Source organism: Aspergillus pseudoviridinutans (assembly GCF_018340605.1).
Source record: "Aspergillus pseudoviridinutans IFM 55266 DNA, scaffold_1, whole genome shotgun sequence".
NCBI classification, from domain to species: Eukaryota; Fungi; Ascomycota; class Eurotiomycetes; order Eurotiales; family Aspergillaceae; genus Aspergillus; species Aspergillus pseudoviridinutans.
In genome coordinates this window covers 4,857,900-4,881,771 of record NW_025091281.1, presented here as the reverse complement: position 1 = coordinate 4,881,771, position 23,872 = coordinate 4,857,900, and the positions used below count along the sequence as shown (strand labels likewise).

The 23,872-nt window shown below is 48.0% G+C and overlaps 6 protein-coding genes across 6 annotated transcripts; 2 read left to right on the top strand and 4 right to left on the bottom strand.

The window, feature by feature from the left end:
- Positions 1-3,013: 3,013 nt before the first annotated feature.
- Asppvi_001695 (lysoplasmalogenase) lies at positions 3,014-3,793 on the top strand (the record flags this gene model as incomplete). The annotated part of the gene is made up of 1 exon (XM_043297988.1): positions 3,014-3,793. One exon carries the CDS (start codon positions 3,014-3,016, stop codon positions 3,791-3,793), a length of 780 nt encoding a protein of 259 aa, XP_043153923.1.
- Positions 3,794-10,911: 7,118 nt separating this feature from the next.
- Positions 10,912-11,892, bottom strand: Asppvi_001694 (uncharacterized protein; the record flags this gene model as incomplete). The annotated part of the gene is made up of 1 exon (XM_043297987.1): positions 10,912-11,892. The coding sequence occupies one exon, from the start codon at positions 11,890-11,892 to the stop codon at positions 10,912-10,914; it is 981 nt and encodes a 326-aa protein (XP_043153922.1).
- Positions 11,893-14,267: 2,375 nt separating this feature from the next.
- On the top strand, positions 14,268-14,780 carry Asppvi_001693 (uncharacterized protein; the record flags this gene model as incomplete). The annotated part of the gene is made up of 3 exons (XM_043297986.1): positions 14,268-14,486; positions 14,543-14,712; positions 14,777-14,780. The coding sequence occupies 3 exons, from the start codon at positions 14,268-14,270 to the stop codon at positions 14,778-14,780; spliced, it is 393 nt and encodes a 130-aa protein (XP_043153921.1).
- Positions 14,781-17,863: 3,083 nt separating this feature from the next.
- On the bottom strand, positions 17,864-18,194 carry Asppvi_001692 (uncharacterized protein; the record flags this gene model as incomplete). Its single annotated transcript, XM_043297985.1, has 2 exons — positions 17,864-18,028; positions 18,051-18,194. The coding sequence occupies 2 exons, from the start codon at positions 18,192-18,194 to the stop codon at positions 17,864-17,866; spliced, it is 309 nt and encodes a 102-aa protein (XP_043153920.1).
- Positions 18,195-18,610: 416 nt separating this feature from the next.
- Asppvi_001691 (C2H2-type zinc finger protein) lies at positions 18,611-21,350 on the bottom strand (the record flags this gene model as incomplete). The annotated part of the gene is made up of 6 exons (XM_043297984.1): positions 18,611-18,882; positions 18,982-19,397; positions 19,474-20,491; positions 20,550-20,789; positions 20,891-21,163; positions 21,224-21,350. 6 exons carry the CDS (start codon positions 21,348-21,350, stop codon positions 18,611-18,613), a joined length of 2,346 nt encoding a protein of 781 aa, XP_043153919.1.
- A 437-nt stretch (positions 21,351-21,787) lies between these two features.
- Positions 21,788-22,198, bottom strand: Asppvi_001690 (uncharacterized protein; the record flags this gene model as incomplete). Its single annotated transcript, XM_043297983.1, has 1 exon — positions 21,788-22,198. One exon carries the CDS (start codon positions 22,196-22,198, stop codon positions 21,788-21,790), a length of 411 nt encoding a protein of 136 aa, XP_043153918.1.
- Between the last annotated feature and the right edge of the window lie 1,674 nt (positions 22,199-23,872).

The window sequence follows — 23,872 nt, the reverse complement described above, 5'->3', positions numbered from 1 at the left end:
GCTGGGTGACAACAACTCCAGGTAATTTGGATGCCGGTGGCCTCGCACTTCCTTCTTGGAAGATGTTAGTGCTTATGGTGCTAAGGTGCTTATGCGCCTGTTGCCCGGCGCGGAGACCGCATCGCCTTTTTGGGGATATAAGGCGGCGCTAAAACAACTTTGTTGTAAAGGGAAAGTACTATTGCATGATAGCAGAAGTATGAGCCCATTTCACTGAGCAAGTTTTATTCTGCTAGAAGCTGAGATTGTGCTCTAAGCTTCAAGATGGGGCATGACCAAGTGCTTTTCTCTTTTACGGAGTGGTGTAACGATCAAACAGCTGTTATGGAAGAGGCGTGTAGTGATGATTGTGAATGGATCAATATATGCAAGCGCTTGTTGATTGTAGATTTGATATCTTTACAGAGAGTAATTCTGTGACACAGTAAAAATTCCTGGAATCTGTGTTGTTTATTGATGGAGGCTTCAGCGGCAAACATCTGTAGTGGATAGTGCAAAAGCAGCCAACAGAGGCAAAATTGCAAGCTTGGATGTAGGGATGCGGGGTTGACAATATTTTTTCCTTGGTTAGCCTGGTGAAATAGACTTGCTTTTGAAAAATAAACAGGTACGCATCCTAGTCAGAAAGGTTGCCCCCGCTTCGAGATTGCGCCTTGGAAAAGGACCTATACCAGTAATAGATCTGTAACTCTATACCTGGTAGTGAAGCTAGCTTGGCACTTGGCGTACAGCCCTTCCTAAGGTTTTAGATGGTGGACATCCTAACATAGGCAAATTATTTTCCAAACCCCATCATATCTACTACTAGCCCCCACMTCCCAATTTGTTAAGGATGGCTGCTAACAATATGGCACCGCGTGAAATAAAGGGTACTCCAGGCAGTCATAATCTCTCTGACGTCGTGGAAGATATCCTCCATTACAACTCGCATTTGCCATTCGAGGTCATCTACATCCCAGTTCACCCGACAAAGTACCTTTACAGAATTACCTGTGATGACATTCAGTCCGTCCCAAAAGATCGAAATTATATAAACTCCTGTTTTCTCCAAGCACGCGTCGAACGAGTACGCCCAAGAGATCCATCCAACCCAGCTGGGAGCGCCCACTTATTCCGAGAGCCACAACCCTTTCAGATCGAAGCTGTGCCTATAGAAGATAAAGCAGAAAAAAATGAAGATGCAGCTCAATAAAGTGATGGCATTGGTCTTCGCTGCATCTTTAGCAGTGCGGATTCGATGCCACTTGCCAATAGCACAGGGTTCTCGACCTTGATAGAAGAGCGGCAGAACAGGGATTGGTCATTTATCTTATATCAGAATGCAAGATGTACTGGCGCCGCAGATGAGTTCACTGGCGTTGGGAATCATGGGTATGATACCAACCTTCGGTATGGTAGTGCTGTTGCATTTCAGAAGACATATATGGAGCCAGACTGTGTTGTCGGCTTCTACAGTGATGCAAATTGCAACAACCTGATCGACGTCCTCGATGACACTGATGAGACTACCTGCCGCACTCCAGTTCAGGGAGGTGCTATTGTTGCTTGGGACGCAGTCTGTTAATTACTCTATGCATGCTTTAAAGGTCATCACAGAGCACATACAGTGCATGCTTTTCTGCGTCTAGTCCCTAGTACATGAACAATAGCCCAGGTGATTAGACCGAGTCCGGAGTACAGTTCAGCAAGGCGCCCGTCCTAGTCCTTGCACCTGCTACGAGTTTGGGTCAACTAGCTTCACATCACAAGCGTTTGCTCTAGCACGAAAGGAGCCAAATGAGCAGTTTTTTCAACCCTTCTTGTTTGAGAGCCCCCATCTAAGCTGATCAAGTAATGTGCTCACTCTAAATTCCCAGGAGCATATCCTTGGTTAAGGAGATCCAGCTGCTGTGGCGCCCCGAATGGACGGGCCATCGGAACAACTCGAAGCTACCCTTGGAGCTCCGATGCCAATATAAAGGCGAATGTGGAAGTGGCTTAACATGCGCCAGAAGTTTATCTCTGATCGCAACCATCATAGCATGACCCATACCATGGTATTGTCAGTTGCGTCAGGATTTGGAGTCAAGCTGCTCGCGTGGCCCGGGAATTACATTAGCCTCAATGAACAGTAGTACAATGACTACTCATAGTATGTCAGGATATCGATACCATAGTATTCAATATTGAATCATCATCTAATAGGGATATCGATTTGATACCATAGTATTCAATATTATATTGTCATCTAGTAGGGATATTAAATACTTATATTGTAGGATATTAGATACGACTATTCTTATATATATATTTTTCAAAATATGCAGTATACACAGTAGTCAGTAGGTATCCCCTTATCTTTCTATATATAAATATAAATTCTAAATATACAAGGTATAACCTTAGTATATAAGGATTTAATATTAATATATATAATACTATAGTATTTAATATCCTGATAGATGATGATTTGATATTGAATACTACGGTATCGATATCCACACTAGATCATATTATTGCAGTGCGTGCAACCATTAGGGGGCGGGAGTGGTGGCATGTAATCATTGTAAAAATACCAAAAGTCCACATCGTAGCTATAGTCCGCCGTATCTCAGATGCTGAAGCACGCGGATCAGCCATGCAACGAGCTTGAGGGTCCCAGCTCCTCTGAGCCCTGACAGCGCCAGTGGAGGTCTTTCTACCCTTTCGCCACCAAGACGGACGCTCACTGGCACATTCCACTTTCACAAACAAGGGGGATGAAGTACAGACACTTCATCTGCGAGTTCTGTGGCGATAGGTTATCGCCGGTATGCGCATGTTTAGCCAAGGTATCTTCTCCGACTCATTCTGCAGAGAATGTATCTCTTATGAAAACACGTGGAAATGACTGCCGAGGTTCTCTGTGATCCCGCCAAGTAACTGCTGCAATAAATGAATAATCCTTCCCGAAAGCAAATCCTCACGAAATTTAGTTCTCCTGTCTGTGGTGTTTCCATCCCTCAGATCCAGATTCGATCGATCTCATCCCAAAATGGCGTTAAATATTTCAATGCCCCCTTTCCCTGGCCCACAACTGCTGCTTGGCTCGCTACCTTTACTGGTGCTCTCAGAGTCAAGATCTCGGTCCCATGCTGGAACAATGCTTTTTAAAATGCTCTCCTCAGTAGCCTTTATTATTGGCCCACTTCTCACAACCTCTACTGAATGGTCACCATATCGACTTTCGATTACAATCGGCCTTGCCTTCTCCCTTGCTGGAGACTTCTTCCTGCTCCCTTCCCGAAGCGAGTTTTACAATTCGCCCTCTTCAGACCAGGGAAAATCAATTTCGACCTTCTTCCAGCTGGGGGTAGTCGCCTTCGCATTGGCCCATATCGCCTACATTGTTGCCTTCCTCCGAGACGCCAAAGCCATTTCGTTGGGCACTCTTACAACCACATTCATCGCGACCATGCTCGTTGCGAAGTGGCTCGGTGTGATCTACCCACCTGAACAGTCCTGGGCTCGTAGCAACTTGCTCAACCTCACCATTGCTCCCGATATGAAGCCTCTGGTATTGGTATATGCCCTGATCATCAGCTCGATGTTCGCTGTTGCTCTGGCCACGAATCCGTCGACTCCAACCACAACCTGGCTGTCTCAACACGGGTTAGGGGCTGCCATGTTTGTGGTTAGTGACGTCTTTGTTGCGAAAGATGCGTTTGAAAGTTCGTCTGGTCCCGGGAAGCCAGGCTGGCTTAGGATTGCAGTGGGATATGGTCTGTACTTCTGGGGGCAGATGGTCATAGCAGGAACAGTAGAGACGAGGTAGCTTCCAGGTTCCTTGCGAGCTGGTTCGTTATCAATCAAGCAAAATGGGTTCATCGGAGACTATCCCAAGCAAATTGCTTCTAAAAGTTACTGTACAACTGGAGCCATCCCGGTTGGGCTGGGTCGTCCCTTCTTCAATCAATGCTACATGATTTTGCCTTGCAAAATGGAATTCTTCGGATACCATATATACAAGGGTCCCGAACCAGATCTCCTCTCCTCTTGTTGATGACAATTGATATAACTTTCAGTTTTATTTGTGTTCGAAAATTCAATTTGTATTCGAGCCTTGACTGACTCTTCCATGCCATTTCTTAACCGATTGCTCCTTCCACATAGAATCCTTAGCAAAGATTTTTGTAGCTTTTTTTGGCCAACAGGAACCAACACAAGCGAAAGTATTCCGCAAAGATCATTAGAGAGTGGATGAGAGGGAGAGCGGAGCGGAGCAACATAAGGTAGAGGCTAGACTGAGGGCTGTAGTGAGGCTTATAATAGGTAGTACTCCGTAGTCACAGAGGATTTGTAAAGTGACCGGGGCAGCTGGCTGGGATCGCACCCCAACATTTGACAGAAAGGTGACATGAAATGATGGCCATGAGGTGGTTAAGGATCTCATATCCATGGGAGTCAGATCAGACGTAAGAGGGTCCTGAATCTGCTGTAAACCAAGAAGTGTTGATAAGTTTCTGTCGAAGTACGGGACATATGCTGTAGGAGAGGTCTGGCCTCCCTTGCCCAGAACCATTTCTCATGTTTAATTAACGTCCCCCTCTAAAAGAGCGAAGTGAATGAACAGTTGCTCAGTTTTGATCAAGAGTGCACTAAGACAGGAGCTCAACGTTGCGCGATTTCTGTTGGTGTCACGACAAACTCCTGCGATTGATTACTATAGCCCGCCTTCCAACCGAGCTCGTAAATCCTGCAACCTTTGCAATTTTGAGTCAGGTGATTCTGGCTAATCGCGAATAGTGTAGCGATTGACATTCATCACCAGCAGGGCGCTGGGATTGTGTTTTATCGCTTGAAATCTGGGTCCAATTAAACGACGAAGATGTCCTCTGTCCGGCTTCCTTGGATTGCAAACGTGGCGAGGCGCCGATTCCGTCGCAGTCTCGCACTTATCCCGTAGATCCAATTGGTCGTCGGGGTTAGCCGATATGACCTAGAGTGTTTACGCCTCGTCGGGCCAAGGTCAGGGAAATCCTTAATCATAAAGCGGCCCTGTTGTTGATCTCATCGTCAAATAACCACAAACGTATCTATGGCGCTGGTTATCCCCGGCGAAGTCTGCGAACTTGTACGTTTCAGGCGTGAGAAGGAGTCGTGACTACCAGAGTGCACAGGTCATCTCGCACGTCCTGACACTGGACGATTTCTACTGGGGACCGAATCGTATCCTTTTATACACGCTGGAGCCAGATGTCCGAGCCTCCCTGATCAGCCTGCATCTAGTGAGTAGAACATTCTGCGCCAGCCCTTCGCCTCAACTGTTCCGACATACTGTCGCGCTGGCCATTCGTCAACGGCCGGCAAGGAGCCTCTGAGGAGGCTTCTGGAAATTTCCATATTTTGCATATGTCCGCCCCGTCGAAGTTGGCCATGACACACGGAGCTGTTATCACTCCGAATCCCATGGCCAAGATGCCCAGGATCTGGCTGGACTGTTGTCGTCTTGTCTAGCTCGACTGCCAAACCTACAAGCCATCTTGTTTGCTGCCTCGTGCGATACCCTGTCTCGGGACCATGCAACCACTATTATCAGTGGATTCATCACAGCGCTACAATATGTTCCCATCCCACATCTTGAAGCACTCGATGTTTCCTTTCCTCTAGCCTATGAAATTTGAAAAGATATTGCGTGTCCCCATTGAAAGCATTCTCGGACGGTTGAAATATCTACGCTTACGTGTCTCTGCACATACCAACGAGCAGGGCCAGCGATACTGGAAGAAACCCGTTCTCCCAGCCCACGCAGCGTTGCCGAATGACCTCTAAGCCGACAGGCTCGTAGAGCTAACCAATGAAGCCCCGAACCTTGAATCTCTATCTATCACCAGCACCGATCTCCTTCCCCTGCAATTTGACGCTTCAGCATATATATCCGTCTAACATCTCTCTCCGCTGTCACGCGTACTCCTTCGTCCGACTATTTCTTGCCGCTTATCCGCCAGTCCAAAGACACGCTGAGTCATCTCCAATTGCATTTATTTCAACCGCACCAGGGCACTTGGGACGAGGTCCTCTCCTTTATGGCGCAGTTAACGCATCTCGTTGACTTCTCCATCGGCTCGTGTGGGTATTCGTCCAATGGCCCCAATGCTAACTAGTCTGCCTTGGAGTCTGAGCCGGATGATATGCTCGCCCTTGAGACTCTGAACATCGCAGATGAAACCGCGTTTGAGAGGCTGAGGGAGAGGGTTAACGCGAGTAGGGCGGCTCCTTTCACTTATCGTGACTTTCGAATCTACTGAAGAAGAGGTTTGATAGGAGAAGGAGTTATAGGCTGTCATAGGTATGTTGAAATGGACGAGCTTATATGTGATGGATATTTATGTTTTGACCATATTTAGCTCCCAGGAAATGTAAAAGACCGACGAATGCGGTAGTGGAGATTTTGTGTGGTGCAATGGGCAGGCGCGTCGAAAACCCTCGAAAGCGACCGCCTAATGGAGTACGTCGGAAAGCCAGTTCCGCGGCTGGGCTGTCTGAGGAATTATTGACGTGGGCTTATGCCGAGAGCTTGCTCTCGGCTCTCTGTCGGCCGACTGTGTCTCTCAAAGTCTGTCTGAGTATCCCGATGACCTGCAGGATCCTACCATCCTTCACTAACCAAGTCGTTTTCCCGGCTGCGCAGTCCTCCCGAGCACCCGTGGCCTATGCCTTAACGCGTTTGAAGAGGCCCGTCCCTAGATTATTCACCCCATTTAAGGGCCCACCGAATGTCCTGGTCTGACTTGCCCGCGGCTGCGCCTTAACGATGCCCATCGAACACAGGCTGCTCAGTGACCCTTCCAACTGACTTGCCTAGCCTAGTGCTCCACCAGTTGTATCCCCCCTTGCCGCATGGTGCTGATGTTTCTGAAGTATATGTTGTAACCATTGTGTTTCTTACTGGGCGTCCTTCTTTTGTTCAAAACTGTAGGGTGTTTCGCGATCCCAGACAGTGTTCAAGTTCCGAGGTATCCTGCCTGCTGTCTAGGCAATACTACATCCACTAGAAAAAGCAAGTTCAGTTTGAGATTTGAGTCCAAGTTGAGTAGACGTTTGTCAAACCGTTTTCATAAACCATTTTCCTGTAATCGTGTGAATCCCAGGGTGGTAATCATGCCGATAAAACCCTGCTCCGCCTGCGGCCCTGCCACTACTATGTGAAGTACTCGGAATCTGCTATGGACGTTCTGCATCGTAGCTCCCCATGTGGAATGATAGCTCCGCATAGCTCTGCCTATTCATCTATATGCCCCCGCCCGGGTGACCCAGTGTTCATTTACAGACTCTCAGTCATGGCAGTCGAACTCATGGATACTAAAACCAAACATACTTTTATTGCAGACATGACCAGACATAATTAGCATTAATTGCCGACCTCAATCGACTTTCGCCATCCCAGAAATATTATTATTCCAACGCTCGTTTGGTAATAGGTAAATTGAATGGAATTCCGAAGTCTGCTCAAAAGACGTCTGCCTTTTCTTCATTACCTTTTCATCCAGTGCAGATAAGCCTTCCGTTATTCTATATGAGATGAATGTTACTTAATAGCACTCCTAACGAAACTGGAGCAAAACAAGCAACTTACCAGTGGCAAATAATTAGCGCAGCAGACCTGATCCGGCGGTCTATTGCCAGCTCCACAAGGTGAGTTACCAGGGGGAACTAAAATCATGTCAGGCTGTTTCAAATATGTAGTACACGCATCAGCTCACCGATGCATCCTGATCCGACTCCTCGAATAAAGAGAAAACTGAAAGGGGTGAAACCCGCGCAGCAGAATCTTGTCTGGCCGGGAGCGCAATCTTGTCTTTTTTCAAGAGACTCTGTTGGGGTCGCAGAAGCCAGGMCCTGCAAAGCCAAAGCAACCAGAACTGGAGTTAACTTCATTGTGGCTTCTCAGCAGTTTAGATGGGGCTTCGTTTAAAAATAGCAGAAATGTCTTGTAGCCTATGCTTGTCAATGATGATTGACCTGGACATGTCGATGGACTAATGCTCTCTTTAAGTAATGCTCTTGAACCCATGATGTCACACGTGCAACACGCATACTATGAGTATTTACTGTGTCTAGATCCATGTAGACATATTTTGATATCATAGATTTGGCTAGATGATTCTAGACATCTGCTCGTAACTCCTGTCCAAGAATTCAGTAGAACCAGCAACCACTGGAACTGGTAGCTACCGGGGCTTTCTGGTCTAGAACTGCCGAAATTTGGGAATTGAAAGCACTACCTCAAGTTGAAAACTTCTAAAAATTGTTGTTACTCTCGATAGCATAATGGAATCAGACAACACAGAGGGATACATAAACGGTTAACAGGGATACTTGAAAGTCTGAACTTCAAGGGATTGATTCATAGCCATCACCTGATTGTGGAGCTCATGACCCACAGAAACTCAAGATCTCAGCTGAGGTATAATAAAATTATGGCTTTAGTTGCGGTATCCAACTCTAGGCCTACCAGATAACAGTCCATATATATAAGGTCAGAATCTTAGTTCTATGACTAAAACCTAGTAACTGTTATAAAATTCTTCCAGCTGGATATGTCTATATATATAATTAAGTTCGTTATAACTTAATCTTTATTGTAAACTAAACTCTAAATTAATAAGCTTACTAAAGATTTACAACTAATTTTTCTCCCACCTACTCTGCACGCTATTATACAGACTATTATAGACTTTTGTGATTAATGAATTCTTGAAAAGCCATTAGTATTATGGGTTGCAGAACTTGCAGTGATGCTTAAAGCTATCAACAACTGCACCTGCAGAGGTGGCACCTACTAGATCACATAATACTCTATATTTCAAAGTATCGTATGATTCGGCCATTGGCATGGTCTGACGTAATATTTCAATGCGCGGCGCGCGGCGGCTGGTCACACAAAACCATGACTGCCACGTTATTTTCAGTGACATCTCCATTACCGAGAATTTATGTCGGAACTGAGTTTTAAGATTGTCTGATGTGGGTCTGATGGCAGACCGACTACCTATCTTTAGTCTTTAGATAAGTCGCCACGTTTTGATAGAATGATGGTCATGACTCATGGATGCAGGTTATTTGGCGGGGGATTCAGGCGCATTCGTGACTTCATGAAATAGAAAACGTAATATCTGAAGTCAAATACAGGTGCAGATGATGTGGAGATGCAAATTTGACGACTAGCAAGAAACCCGAAGAAACTGATGATGAAAGGAGCCTGCGCCATGCATCTCGACCTTCTCCACAGCTAGATGATAGCTTACGCTCATTCGCTTCCATAAGAATAAGCTTCACTTCGGCCCAACGATGCTTTGACACTTGGATCTCCAGACTTCCATGGTTAGGTGCTCATGGTTCTAGGCCGTCTTCCCATTAGTTTGGATCGATCAGAAGACTTTTAAACTCAGGTAAGTATTTGTACAGGGCGTATAAAGTAACAGCGCCCCACCTCACTCAGCCTCGTGAGGGATACTCGCATTTCAAACGCAACACTTATAATCCAAGATCCTATTCGCTTTTGAAACCTTTAAGTGGAGACATATCAGCCTACAGCAGAGCCAGCTCCATCATGGTATCTAAAAAGATCCTGTTGATTGCTGTCTACCTGGGTTTAGCCGCCGCCCAATGCGGACCTTCCGGCGCACACCTCCAATCCGGCCCTGGGCAATGCTCATGCTCCGGCAGCCAGATCTCATGCGATGCTTTTCAGATCTGCGGCGTTGGTCACACTGATGCCACTGCCGTACTGCAAGCCTCGTGTACCGCTACAGTCACGTGCACTAATAAGGGCGGCCAAACAGTCAACGTTAAAACCCAGTCCGTCACTGTGCCTTCCTCCACTACCAAAATTAGTCCTAGGAACGGCTGTGTAAACATCCCTGCAGTGCAAGTTAATGAGCCATCGACTAGCCAACTTGAGGATGCTGCAACCTGTCCGAACCCAAACTGGAGTAAAACCGTCGTCCCCAACAGCGTTCATTGCAACTATGATGAAACAGTGACATTTGCTGGGTTCACATGCCCATTTACTACTATATCGGGCACCTGCTAGCTGATATGCAGCCAGAGATTGCTACGCACTACGCACAAAATATCAACTATTTATTGGTTTTAGGGGAGAGTTTATAGTGTCTTTCTTTATGGTGGCCCTGGCTGTTTTTGAATTTGCTGCATTTTGTTTAACTTATGAAAGGTTTTGAAGTCCTTATGCTCCTTCATTCTGTTGTTGATACAAATTACTGCTTACCTGTTTCAGATAACTGGGCATGGCTTCCCCGCTTGTAACTGTTGTTATATATCAAATTTGCTCAACTGGTAATCTACTGTGTTATCAACCCGCATACTAATCTACTATATGAACTCGGATTACGAATACTAAGGGATGAAAAATCCCATATTCGCCCCAGCCTAGGGTATGTAGATCACCTAGATAGTCACTTGTTAAGAAGAAACTCAGACCTTCATCAAGTTTCAAAGTTGCATACATATTACTAGGGATTCAGAACGTAGTACCGTAATCATCCTGTATAACAAGAGGGAGAGCCAAGCCAAATCTTCCCAAATGGCTAAGCGAGTAATTTATATCAAGATCTCGGCTGTGAAGCCTGAGAATCACTCTAAAGTAGACATAGACTCTAGAAGTAGACATGATCTTTGGTAAGATGGACTCTGGAGTAGATGTCAACTCTGTGATTACTGGACCTTCTGGTTGCCCCTAAAATAGTATGGGAACTGTGCACTCTGTGCCTGATACTATTACTAGCTAGCTTCCCTTGAGTTTTAGTAGTATCATGGAATATTCCAATTAGCCCCTATTCTTGCACAATCCTAACTACATACGCGTAAAGCAACCCCCACTTTCCATTGTGACCCCTACTTGACTCCCAAGCAACAACACGCAACAACAAATCAATGCTTCAGTGTCAACAGCCCTGGGCGATAAGGAAGAAGATTGTAGGATGGGTTGACATTCGGGTCTCGCCCCTGGTAAAGCAATTGCAGGTTGCACGGGTCAATAGACATGGTTTGATCCGGGTTGCTGCGAACCAAATCGCCGTGGCTGATATCATTCGTCCAGGTAGCACCGCTGTTAGCTTTTCCAGCAAAAGGGTGCTGCTCAGTACCAGCCTGCACAGTCCACGAACCACTGAGGCTGTCGGCAGTGAAAGAGCGGAAGTAGCGCCCATTCGCCCCCATCGCCTCGACAATCATGAGGTACTTGTTCTGTCCCGAGACGGTGTACACCTGCACAGCCTCGAATAGGTTGTTGCGGGAATCACTTAGGACAACCTCGTACGCGCTACCGAAGGATCCTGGGAAGTTACCGATGGGCATGCTGGCGCGGTAGATCTTGCCGTTGTCGCCCGCGAAGAAGAGGTACATATTCTTAGAGTCACCGATGACGGTCTGGTCGATGGCGGTGCCGCCGGAGATACTACCCGTGAAAAGGGGATGTTCCGATGACCATCCATTTGGATTGGAGGGATCACTTGAGGTTCGGTAGGAGAACGTGGTCGAACCCCATTGGTAAGCGAGGACCCAGACGGACTTGGGCGCGAAGTAGAACAGGGTCGGCGCGACGGCGGAATTGATCATTTGGGTCTGGCTTGCCGATTGCATTTGCGACCAGTCGCTGAAGAGACCAAAGTTCATCGAGTGATAGGAGCCCGATGTATCGGCGACTGAGGCATACACGAGATGCTTGCCATTGTACACCACGTTGGTGAAGTCTTTGATCGAGGCCCAGCCTGACTTGGGCTGTGCTAGTGGACCAGTTGATGTCCAACTGTAGGTCGATGGGAGACTGCAGCTTGCTGCAACAGTGCCCACCGATGCCAGTTGCAAGGCAACGAATGACAACAGGCCTGTTTTGATCACTGGCAATTGCATGGTAAGATTATGCTTAGGAAATTGCTTTGGAAGAGAGTGAATTGAGAAGCAGCAAAATAGAGCACAATGAAAGCGGTTATATACCTTTTTTCTTTAACCCCTAAGGACCTCGACAGTGAACTTAGCCATCGATTCCTTCTAAGTTCTAACGAGCGAACAATGTCTTAGTCGCATATAACCATGAAGCAGTCTAGTGTTTCAACATTCCATCAATCAGCATTTCCACGGCTATTCTCGAATCTGAGCTTCTTCAGAAAAACTAAGTGGACCTCTTTAGCCAGCGAAGTTGCGGGGAAAGGTCATCTCGCGACACGGGGCCGAAGCCGATCCTTCGGGGTTTTGCCTTTCTTGATACCGTCGACGCATGTTTCATGTCGATTCTTGAGAAAAGAGACTAGAACGGCTACTAAGCCACTGAACAAGGAAATGATTGACAGGGTTATGATCTTGGATAAGTATATCGGGTAAACAGCCGGGTGATGGATAAAGAGCTCAATTGGTGATGAAGTGGACTTGCTGTGCTTGGATGCTTTTTCACGGGATTTTTTGTGAACTAAGACATTCTGAAACTCGTCTGTGCCAATACAGGATACTACCCCACTGCAAATTCCTTTCTATGTGGCACAGTCGCCGTCTTGCCTGAAGTTTCTGGTAAATCATTTTGGTGGGTTATTTCATGGCTAAATTGGAGCATCCCAAGGGACGAGTGTCTCGAGACAGCACTCATCATGCTCGCGCCGATGGACTGCGCCATGGCTATGTTTCAGCACTGATCAAGGCCTATGCCGTTGACAGCTGAGACTTATTAAAATAAGCTAATGTAAGCTACTTTTACAGACTAATAATGTTCAAACTTTGTGACCCCTACACGACCAGGACTGCGGTCCACCCGGGACAACTATGGGACTCAGCACCCCTGTCCGTGACTGCATCAGGTAAGGACAGCACCTTCAGCAGTCCAGTAGGAATAATCTAGGTATTATTCAGTCCTTCTTACTGCTATTATAATCACTTGTTCGAAAAATGCAGACCCTGTCGATCGAACCCTGATTGCTTGAACCGGGTTCAACCAACATACCTGCGGGCCGAATTCCGTCAGCAGAAACCATCGAGCCAGAAGATGTACGCGCTCTGGCTTTGGGTATACTCGAGAATCTCAATAAGAACCTCAAGCACCGTGACATTGGGGCAATTTTTGCTTATTTTACGACGAGTCCTACTGGCATGATCATCTTCGTTTGTCGTGGGTTCTACGTACTGCTCAATTCAGATGTTGCTAGAAAGCAAGTGTCTTCTTGAGTGCTTAAGCCTGGATGAATCAACACCATTTTGCGTAGCACAGCTTTAGTATGGGTGGAATCTCAGTCATCCAGTTCTTCCATACCTTCACCACGAAATTTAGCCGTGGACGAGGTGTCGCTCGGTTGATTTCCATTGAATCCGAGTGGAAGATATGGACAATGTTTACCCCTCTCCAGGAACTCTTTGGTTTCAAGGAAACTATCACTATGCGCCGGCCAAAAGGCCATAAGCGGATTAGTAATAGGGAAAAAAAGTTAAATATGCACAAGGAGGAAATGTCATTCAAGTTGATTGAGCCGGCGGTACTCATCATTGGTAGGACATACCAACACCTTCTGTGAGGATAATTGTCGTCCGATATAAGACTGATGGCTCTTCTTGGCTAGGTGCGGGGGAAGCTGGTCTCACATTATTCGCGAGGCTCAAAATGCTGAATGTAACATCCCTCTGCACGACATGAATACCGCTATTGGTGAAAACTGGAGAGGAACGCATCATAATCCGGTTCTCCACGATCCTGTCTGGTACGATCTTCTCCCGTACGTGCCATTTCCAGTGAATTGGCCCGCTTTTACTCCAAAGGACAAGCTCGGTTACTTTCTTGAAGCCTATGTGAAGATGTTGGAGCTCAATGCACGGAGTATGACTGCAGACATATCTGAAGAAATGGGACTGGGTTGCCAATAGGAAGCAATGGGTGGTCGCATTGGAGACTCTTGGGACTGACGGTACCCGCCACACCCGCGCGGTCCGTCCGTCCCATACTGTTCAAGCTATAGGACAGCCATGGGAGAAGAGCATACCGATCATACCTGGAAATAAAAGCTTTACTGGCATCATTACGCACTCTTCTGACTTCCGCAGCGCCGAACAGCAGGAAGAACCGAAGCCCACTATTGTTAGTGGTGCTTGTAATTCAGCGCATGATATTTGGCACTACCTTTGGAAAAGGGATACGAGGTGACGATAAGATTACGTTCCTGTAGGACGGTTGTCACCCCTTCCTTGATCGCGAAGACGATCTTTGCTGGACTCTACACCGGGGATAGGCCACTGGTGCATGACGCAGACTGATGTTCTGGAATGTGCCGTCCGAACTGGAATTCGGCCAACAGGCGGTAAGGGATCAGATGGACTTCGACGGCCCTCTGCTTGAGAGCCTCTCAAAATCAGGCTTCCGGCGGAATTCCGGCCTGGGCGATGCCGGAATCTACATGAGCTACCTTCAAAGGGGCGGGGGCTTCTATATCGATTTAGGGGCGTCGATCATGATTATCGAAGGCAAAATCAAGGTACAGTGCATTATGCTCATCAACTCTCGTCTCATAGCTATAGCTATGCTTGATAGGAGCTACACTCACTCAAAGGCACTGCCACTGAAGAACTGGTTGGCGGACGTAGCGCTAAAGAGGAGGTGCTTCCTGCGTTCGATCTCCCATCAAAGCCCATTCCATTGAGCGGAATACCATCCCTGTCCCTCGCTGGGGTCCCCCAAGTTTCACGAGATAAGCGTGGACGGTATGTTGACTTTCTATAGAAACTTGATGCCCTTCGAAATACAGGCATCGTGGTTGAAATATAGATAATGGTGTTCCAAAAGCCCTGTAGAGAAAGAACCAACGCACCAGCCAAGTTCAAGCCGAAATTGGGCGCGTTAGGGTGGACGAGACCGTATATCCGGTTAATTGACGACGGGATCTGGGAAAAAGAACAAAGTCAGTAAATTCGCTCACATCAGAGACATATCCTTGAAACAGTGTGAGCTGGTAAGAGCAGTGCCGACAGGAGATAGGTAGGGTAGCACGAAATGAGGTCAGTAGTGAGGAAGAATAACCATACCCAGGTAACTACCATGGCTATAAAGAAGAGAAAAGAATATCTGATATAGCCCCACATAGCTCTATTACTTCCGTTATGAGCATCTATCCTGTTTTGAGATCGGGTTTGTTGAGATTCGATGCAGACAGCATATGGAGCTTCCCCCTCAGCTGCCGGGCGTCCCTCGGCGCCGGTGGTTACTTGGACGGTGATTGAGTGTGTCTTTCTGATTGTTTCACTGGCAGATAGTGTATCTTTTGCACTTTTGAAATCTCTGTGTTTGCGGAAGATGTCGCTACCCACTTTGGCATATATCACAAATGTTGCGATGCTGACAGCCCTTTAAAGACGATGAGAAAGGGACGTAATAAGGTCGGATTATGCACAAACATACCATACTGGACCATAGAAACACACTAGACGAAGGAATTGCCATGAGCCGCTGATCGAGCACCAAATCTGTCTGAGAATTACTACGCTGCTTCATTCGTTAATATCCGGGTACACTTACCACAGCAGGTCCATAGACCCTTCCTCGCGCATCAGTCTTGATGCATATTAATGCAGTCGCAAGTACCAGAGGTAACCCGTAACACAGAAGGAAGTACCATTTTTCCAGCTTCTTTATATCTTCTTCCGTGTACCTCCGGTAAAAGGTGAGATAGATATTCAGGGCCATGCAAAAGGACCATAATGAGTCCGCAGGCATCCAACTGTGCATGCCCAGGGTATTAATAAATCAGACGCGTTGCAAGATCTGTCGGCGTGGGGAGTGAGAAGTGACGTACTACTGGATGAAAAATGCCTGAGTTAGGCATAAGGGAGAATTTGGACCCGCTGTAACTCCATCCGTGCTCATCAGAGAAGCAACCGCAGAGAAGATATTCCCAAAGGATGCATAGAAAATTAATCTGTTGATTGGTCTGCGAAATGCAGCCGATATGCAATACGTGAAGAAGATTAGCAGGCAGCCCAGCAGGGAAGCCGTCCCGCCCACTCTCTCTGCTAAGGAGATTGCGCGAATTTGCTCCTCGGTCAAGGCCATAGAATGTAATTGATGCTCATTTTTGGAAGCAGCTGCAACGCAGCTACGCTAGCGGTATTTAACATGATCTGAGGGTTGTGCGCCTTGGGATGGTCCTCAAAACAGATTGAGTGGTTCACCCAAACCGCCACTACAGTTATTCCAGAGCGGAGTCGCATATTTATCTAAGTTACGTGGCAGAGAAAGTAAGACAGGACTTGCACATCTTTTCCAGTATTCAATGGTTCTTCTGTTTAGCATGATCCTGCAGGATTGGGGACGGCCCTACGGACGTAGCGAGGTACTGGAATGAGGGGATCTAAGTTCAAGGGGACCTTGGGACCTTGCCTTTTTGCCACTAAAGTCATTATTTCCACCAATCCGTGATGAACCGATCCACGAAGGTCCAATGAGATCACCACAATCGCAAACAAAGTTGTCCTATGAACTCTGGCTGTCCACACTGGGTAACAGGTGGATGCAGGAGTCTCGAACACGACAACAAGACCTCATCTGAGTTGTGCCACTCTCAGTATTAGTAATTATTAATGCACATATTGTTCCAGAGCGCTACAGCTGAACCACACCTGTTGCATCACTTGCTATAGACCAGATATTAATCTGGACCGGTAATTGCTGGCTTTGGCAATTACCGGCCCCGATTGCCGTATTGTCCAACCGTGGAAGCATCCAAGTKTCCAGACCCAGCCACGTGCAACACTGCGGGGGAGCTTGGGAGCCCCCTGCTATATCTGGTTCAGTTCAAATCACGTCTAAGGATACTACAAAGATTTGCTAGATTTATTAATTAGGAGCGTAATGAGAAGATTATGCAAAGAAAATTGTCCTTGTGTTCGACACCGCCTGGTGGCGAAATGCAAACCTGTCAGGGAGCTTCAGCTCCGAGGAAGGGCCTATCACATTTACTCGGGACTCTTGCGTGCCAGAACTGGGTCAGTTTAGTATTACTTGCTTCCATGTTGGGCAACCAGGTCGACGACTGTCCCAGCTATCGGCTCAGGGCCAAGGTCTGGGACTAAGGGCGCCAAGGAAGTAACAGCACTGCTCTCAGACCTCCGAACTTTAAAATGTATGTAAATCCACCTAAGCTGGGGGCCTACTGGACTCTTTAAAGATCGCGCAGTCCCGGACATCACATGGGCCGTAACAGCAATTTTTGAATGGATCATGTTTGCTTCAAGAGGATTCCAGCATATTTATTTCCTGTCCGGGTGCCTTGGGTGTGTTTGATTTGTCAGGCCAAGCACTTCTCTGAGAGTATTGTTGGAGATGTTGGAGACGATTGGTGGTATCTGGAGGTGGTACCTCCACAGCCCTATCCAGCGCCGGATTCGGCCGTGGCGAAGAACAAAAAGGAAAATATTTGTACCTAATGAAGTCAGCTATGAGACAAGTATTCCAATCCATTGAAACCAATTGATTATCCTGCATTTTTGCTGGAAGAATAGCACGAATTCCCGTTATTCCAGCTTCACGGTGAACACCACCCCGTCACCATGCCCACCACCACTTAAGTCGCTCCAGCCTTTCGAGATCGGCAATCTCAGCCTTAAGTATCGAGTGGTCATGGCCCCGCTTACGTGATTCCGCGCCGATTCGGATGACATCCCACTCCCCACGGCCCAAACCTACTACGAGCAACGGGCATGGGTGCCAGGGACACTGCTCATCGCCCAAGCGACGGAAATATCAGCAGCCGAAAGCGGCGCGCCCCATGGAACTGGTATCACGAGCGAGTCGCAAGTCACCGGCTGGAAACAGATCATCGACCCCGTCCGCAAAAGGGGAGCTTCATCTACCGTCAGCTCATGCCCCTGGGCCGCGCGGCGGATCCTGCTGTGTTGCAGTCCAAAGCGGGTTATACGCATACGCATCATCCGCAACTTCATCACCGGCGCGAACAACGCCGTTCACGCAGGCTTCGACAGCGTAGATATCCACGGCGCCAACGGGCATTTGATCGATCAGATTCTGCAGGAAGTGTCCAACTAACGGACAGATGAACAAGATCAAAAAGGGCGGGAGCGTGCCCAACCGCGCACGGTTCGTGGTTGGAGGTAGCCAAAGCCGTGGCCGATGCTATTGGGCCTGAGCGGGTGGGCTTCCGTCTCAGTCGGTGGAATAGCTGGCGTGGCATAAAGATGGCGAGACCCGGGGCAGCAATTTACCTATATTGTGGAGCAACTGCGTGAGCTGGGGCTGGCCTATCTTGATTTGATCGAATCTCGTGTTGGCAGGGAGAGAGTAATATGGCTTTTCTGGACGTTTGGAGCAAGACCACCCCCGTGAGGCTTTTAGATTGACACGTACGGTTATCTCCAATATCATACAATATAAATGATAGGGCTGTGATGAGCATAGACTGGACATCGTCAGATAATGCAATGCGTGCATGTGTGGCGCCCCTCAGATCAGTGTACTTATCGGCCAGGCGTGGATATAACTAGAAAGAAAGAACCATTTCTCCAGAAAACGCCTTCAGACTAAACGAATCAACCAAGGCGTCAACTTATCATACCCAGCACATGAGATCAAGAGTTCTAGGAAAGATCATCAATTCGACGTAGGCACAGAGACGACAGTCCCGGGTTGCGCATAATTCCGCTCGCAGATATCAGCATAAATATCAAGCCCATCACCGATCACCTTAAGGAGCAACCACTGTTCATTCCCTCGGATTAGACGAGCCCAGAGCTTCGCCACGGCATGGCCAAGGTAAACACAGTCGGATGGACTTGGGGGTCGCGACCACAGATCATCGTCTCCGGAGGTTCGTCCTTCTTCGACAATGTCGGTAATCCAGCTTACGAGGCGAGATTCGTGCTCTGTTTATAGACATATTAGCAAACAAATGCAAGTACAATATTCTCGTTGTTTTGTAAATTGACTTCTGCTCTTGTGAACGAAAATGGAAAATCACATACCGTCCAGCGGCCTCCGGGTCTGGCAATCAGCGATACAGAACAGCCATTTGCTGAGGAAGATGGCAAATTCCAACCCGCATAGCGAATGCTGCACGCTCCACACAAACGCATGACTCTGGGCCACGAAATTCACGCCCAGTTTGACGGGGATGCTGAGCGCGTGTGTAGCATGCAGGATGGCTGGGAGGAGATAGGGCCCGACGGGGAGGGCAGGCATCTGTACTAGTCGGCTGGCTATCTCCTTTGCATCCCGCGATCGCAGGATCCGATACGAACCCAAATCGAGGCCAAGTCGCACATATGCAACGCCAAGCAGTGCAGTGGATGTGAAAGTGACGGGACCGTTGGGGTTGCGGGGATCCAAGCTTGATTCTGGGGCTCTTTGCCAGAGACCGGTCCAGGTGTGAAGCGCGTTGCTGCGAGGATGGGAACGGAATTAATAGGCCATCAACAATGCTACTAAGCTGATGCGCGACCTAATAGAAAACTTACCGTATGATCTCTTTTTGTCCATTCATCAAGGACTTGTTCACTTCATTGTATGGCCCCAGAGTCCGGTATGCAAGCAGGATCTGCTGAATGAGGGCATGGAGAAGGATGTAGTTTGCCAGAGGGGATGGCACAGGATATGCATTCGGAAAGCCTGCCTCCTGGGGATGTTTCATGATGTGACAGAGAGCATCCTGAAACAGCATCTGCTCGCGAAAGCTGGGCCTGCTGCGGATACGGGCCCATTTCTCTTGATTTGGAGCAATCCACTCCAGGCAGCTACATGGCAGGCGAACGCGGACTTCATCGGTCAAGATCGCTGGTGGAGTGCCGAACGCTAAAGAGTGCAGGGTCAGGAGGGCAAAAGAGAACAGTTTCACCCTTCGGTCGATCTCTTGCTGAATCCATGCTCGCCAGTCCGTAGCATCAGCGGTCAGAGACTGCGCGGCCTCTTCCAGCTGACATTCCCTGACACATCTCGCCAGGAAGCTCTGGAGGTCGAAAGCTTCTCTCGCAATGTCTTCCTTTTTTTGCCAGGTTGCAAATGCGATTAGTAGGAAGGCACAGCGTGCGTCGCGCATTGTTACGCGGTAACGCGGAGTATAATAACCAGTGGTAGCATTGTTCTGGTGTAAACTGGTCTCAAGCTCCACAGGACTGTTGAACGTCCTTTCATCCCCCATCCGGTCTCTTTCGCGCGTCCTATGTTGAAGCACATCTTTGGCGGCATGGAATAGTAGCATCGCTTTTCGGTTCTCATGCCGGAATTGAGCTCCGAGCGCGCACATAGCTAGGAGAATCTCCGGCTCGCCATCATCGATTCGGAAAGTTGGAATATGTACCATCGGGTAATGAGGGTAGAACCCGTCGAAGAACCCATTCGCAAATCGTGACAGTGAATGACATGACGGTAGATCGCTAGCCGCCTCAGTAGAATGGGCCTGGGTCAATGTTTGGAGCAGGCGTTCCCGATGTTGATTTGTGACGGTCAGGATAGGCAATGTCAGAACGCCAAATTCCGCTGCACTCCATGGTCAGCGTACGAAGTCTGCCGCCATTGCACGTTGGGAAAATCTTACCGACGGCTTCTCGCTCAGTGGGTAACTTGCTCAAACTTTGATCATCACCTGAGGCATACCCCTCGAGTGGCAGTGTAGTGGATGGAGCTGACTGGGCGTTGAAACTGGACTCTCCCGCAAAGATCTGTGTGATGCAAGGCTCAGTTGGGAGATACCACTCGTTGTTTAAGCTCATGTTGTTGCTGAACATCTCTAAATCTTGCAGGACCAGTAGATCTTGAGAGCTCAATAGCGGGATCCCTGCATGAAGTCAGTACTGTTCTGACAGATCAGACGTATTTTGTGCCATTTGGCGAGCGTTACGTGGGACATAACGAATTTGACGACGAGCCACAACATACCATCGAGTTGAACATGGCTAAATTGACTTGTCTGGCTCGTTGACCCCGTCGGGATACTTGGCAGATCTGCCAATTCCAGCAAAGACGGCTGAAGACTGGGCTGAGAGTAATCAGCTTGCGACTGGACATTGCTGGTGTCATGAGCCGCCGTGGGCGACGGATCGTCCGTTGAGGAGGTGGTTGGGGCATGGCCAATGCTTTGGTGGCGCTTTAGAAGGTCACGCCGGCTGAATGATGCACCGCAAGCACATTTGTAAGGCTTTTCATTTGTATCTGGATCAGGGTTTCTTTAGTTGCAACGATAAACGATTCGGTCCGTAAGTGGCCACTAACGGATTCGAAGATGTCGTTGGAGATGTTCGTAGCGTCGGAAGGAACGCTTGCAATAGGGGCATGCTCGGGGCTTCTTTCTGCCAGTCGGAGTGTCTGTGGGAGTTTGTGCTGCTGGGAATACATCCATTGAGACAGCCACTTTGACTGCTGCACTAATGGGCAATGAAGGGGTTGGTTAGTGTTAGGGAAGCAGGAGAAACGTTGGAGGCGCAGATGGAGGAGCGTGTGTGGAGGTGGTCGTGATCACGTAATCATTGTCGATGACATCAACGAAAAGCCCTAGAGGAAGCCCTATCATGTAGCATTTGTCGTCATGTTCTACACTTTGGCTGAATTGAATACTGCTTTATTTTTATAAAACGTGTTGAATGGTTGAAATTGTATACTCTGCACAGCCCTATAAATTGATAGTAAGATCAAAGGGTACAATCATAACCGCCATAATGAGAAGCAGAAAAGCAGGCACTGGGAATCCTTCTGTTCATCAGTGTTATTAGCACCGAATGCCAAATACAAGCCATTCGCTGTTCTTACCCGAATGAACACGGGACATGTTTGAAATGTCTAGGATTGACGATTGAACGCCTCGACCTCGATCTCAATCAACATCTCCGGAAAGGCGAGGCGAGGAACAGCAATGGCGGTCCAGACAGGCCGATGTGCAGGGATACGCTTCCTGAGCTTCTCGACAACGTAGTCATAAGAAGCTTCCATATCAACGTGGTAAGAGCGAACGAGATAGACATCATCCCACCCTTTCAAACCGGCAGCCTGGAGGACCCGATCGACATTCTCGAAAGCTAGATCAATCTGTTTCTTAACGTCGCTGTCATCGAGGTCCCCTGAGTTAGTCCAACCACCCTGTCCAGCGCATTTAACAATGTTCCCGGGAAGGAGAACGGCTTGAGAGTAGTGGCAGAGGTCGCTGTGCTTCTGGCCGGCACCCGCTTCATTGACATAGGTTAGGCATGACATATTTCAAAGATTGCGGACAGAAATTAGAAGGATTAGATTTGAGTGAGCTTGATTTCGATGGTTTTCTGATTTGAATTCAAAGCGCTCTTTAAGTATCACTCTCCCTGTGCTGCTGGATCCACAGAAAAGGCTTGCGTGTTTGGAGACAATGGGGTCATTTGGAGGTGTCTTGGCATCATGGAGGAGACCCACTTGCAAGTAATCCAAAGCTTGGCATATCAGAGAACGCGTTCTACACGTTTCTATACCCAATATCTGGCAGGAATATGTATGCATATTTATGACCTTTGGGTGCCCCCGATAATCAGGTCAACCAGATCCTCTTCGATTGTTCGAGGACCTTGTCTGACGAGCAGTATATACTAACCCAAATCATCGTCTAACCGAGCAGTCCGGGCTTATGCCCCAGCTGAACAGCTGTGCAATGGCTCATGGCCCTGCCCGGTGGTGCAGAAAGGAGACGCTATCCAGGCATAATTTACCTGTCCAAGGCAAAATGCCAGCCTGCTAGAGAGGCCCCTCAGCCGTTTCAATTATTAGTTGCACACAAGGCTCATGAACAGTGCTAGATATCGTCTCTCCGGTATTCCCCCTTATAGAAATGGTCCCCAATAAATAGTGAGGCTTAATCTCTGGTTGCTAAAGCTGCTTTCACTTGCGGCGGCCCATTTCCCTTGAAAGCCTTTGGATTGAGCGCTTTATGAAGGCCTCATCGACGTCGAAGACTACTTCTCGGATCTTAATATGGGAATTAGTCATGCTAAGCTCCAAGGTATTGTCTCGTTGGTCCTCACTAAGCTTGCGTGGGCGGCCTGCTTGAGGTTCCCCTAGCACCAGAGAAATCAACTTTAGCTCACATAATGAGAGCCGTAACTGGGATGTAAGCTCTTTTAAATTTTGTTCCGAGGCGTTATATGGCTTTGGTAAGAAGGTGCAGGCAGAACAGTCAAAGTTTTGCGCACAGAGCCCCTAAGAAGGGTGTATCATTTACTTTCCACATCCCACTGTAGATTTAAATGGACGGTTGTTTTACCTTGCCTGTAGAAATAGATAAGATCTAGTGATGGCCTCAACATGGGTTCGTCGTGTTTGACCGAGCCAGCAAGGCTCCCTAGCGGGGGGTAGTGGCTCAAGGCATGTTTGACCGTTCTTAAATGACAAAGTCAAAAAGAGTAAGACACGGCCTGGAAATCCTGACCCAAACTCAAGTCAGTTATACGCCTAGGATACACACCTGAGACGTAGTTCACCCACACCACGCTCGCTCCTCGGTCCTTGCTACTTTTCTTTTTCCTAAGCATTGGAGATCTCCGTCCAGATCACTAGCTGTGGGCGCTTGATGCTTGGTTACCACCGGGAAAGCATCCGTTTCCCATCCAGCATTTGCAAAGCCCGCCGATGTCCCTGAATTTGTGCGGTCGTTGCCCCAGGTCAAAGTCCGGTGAGTTAGTCTTCTATGACAGTATGGACTGATTTCATGGAGTCTGGCCGAGCATTTGGCACAGGTATGAAAACTGCGGAGGGAATTTGGATCAACTGCTAAATGTGCGCATCGGCGTGGCAGTACTATTTCTAGGATAATATCTTACACATTGTTGATGTCCTCTGCTTGTCTCTCTTTGCTGTCTCATAAGGCACAGCCCTGACACAGAATTTGGGAGCGACAAGTTGTGA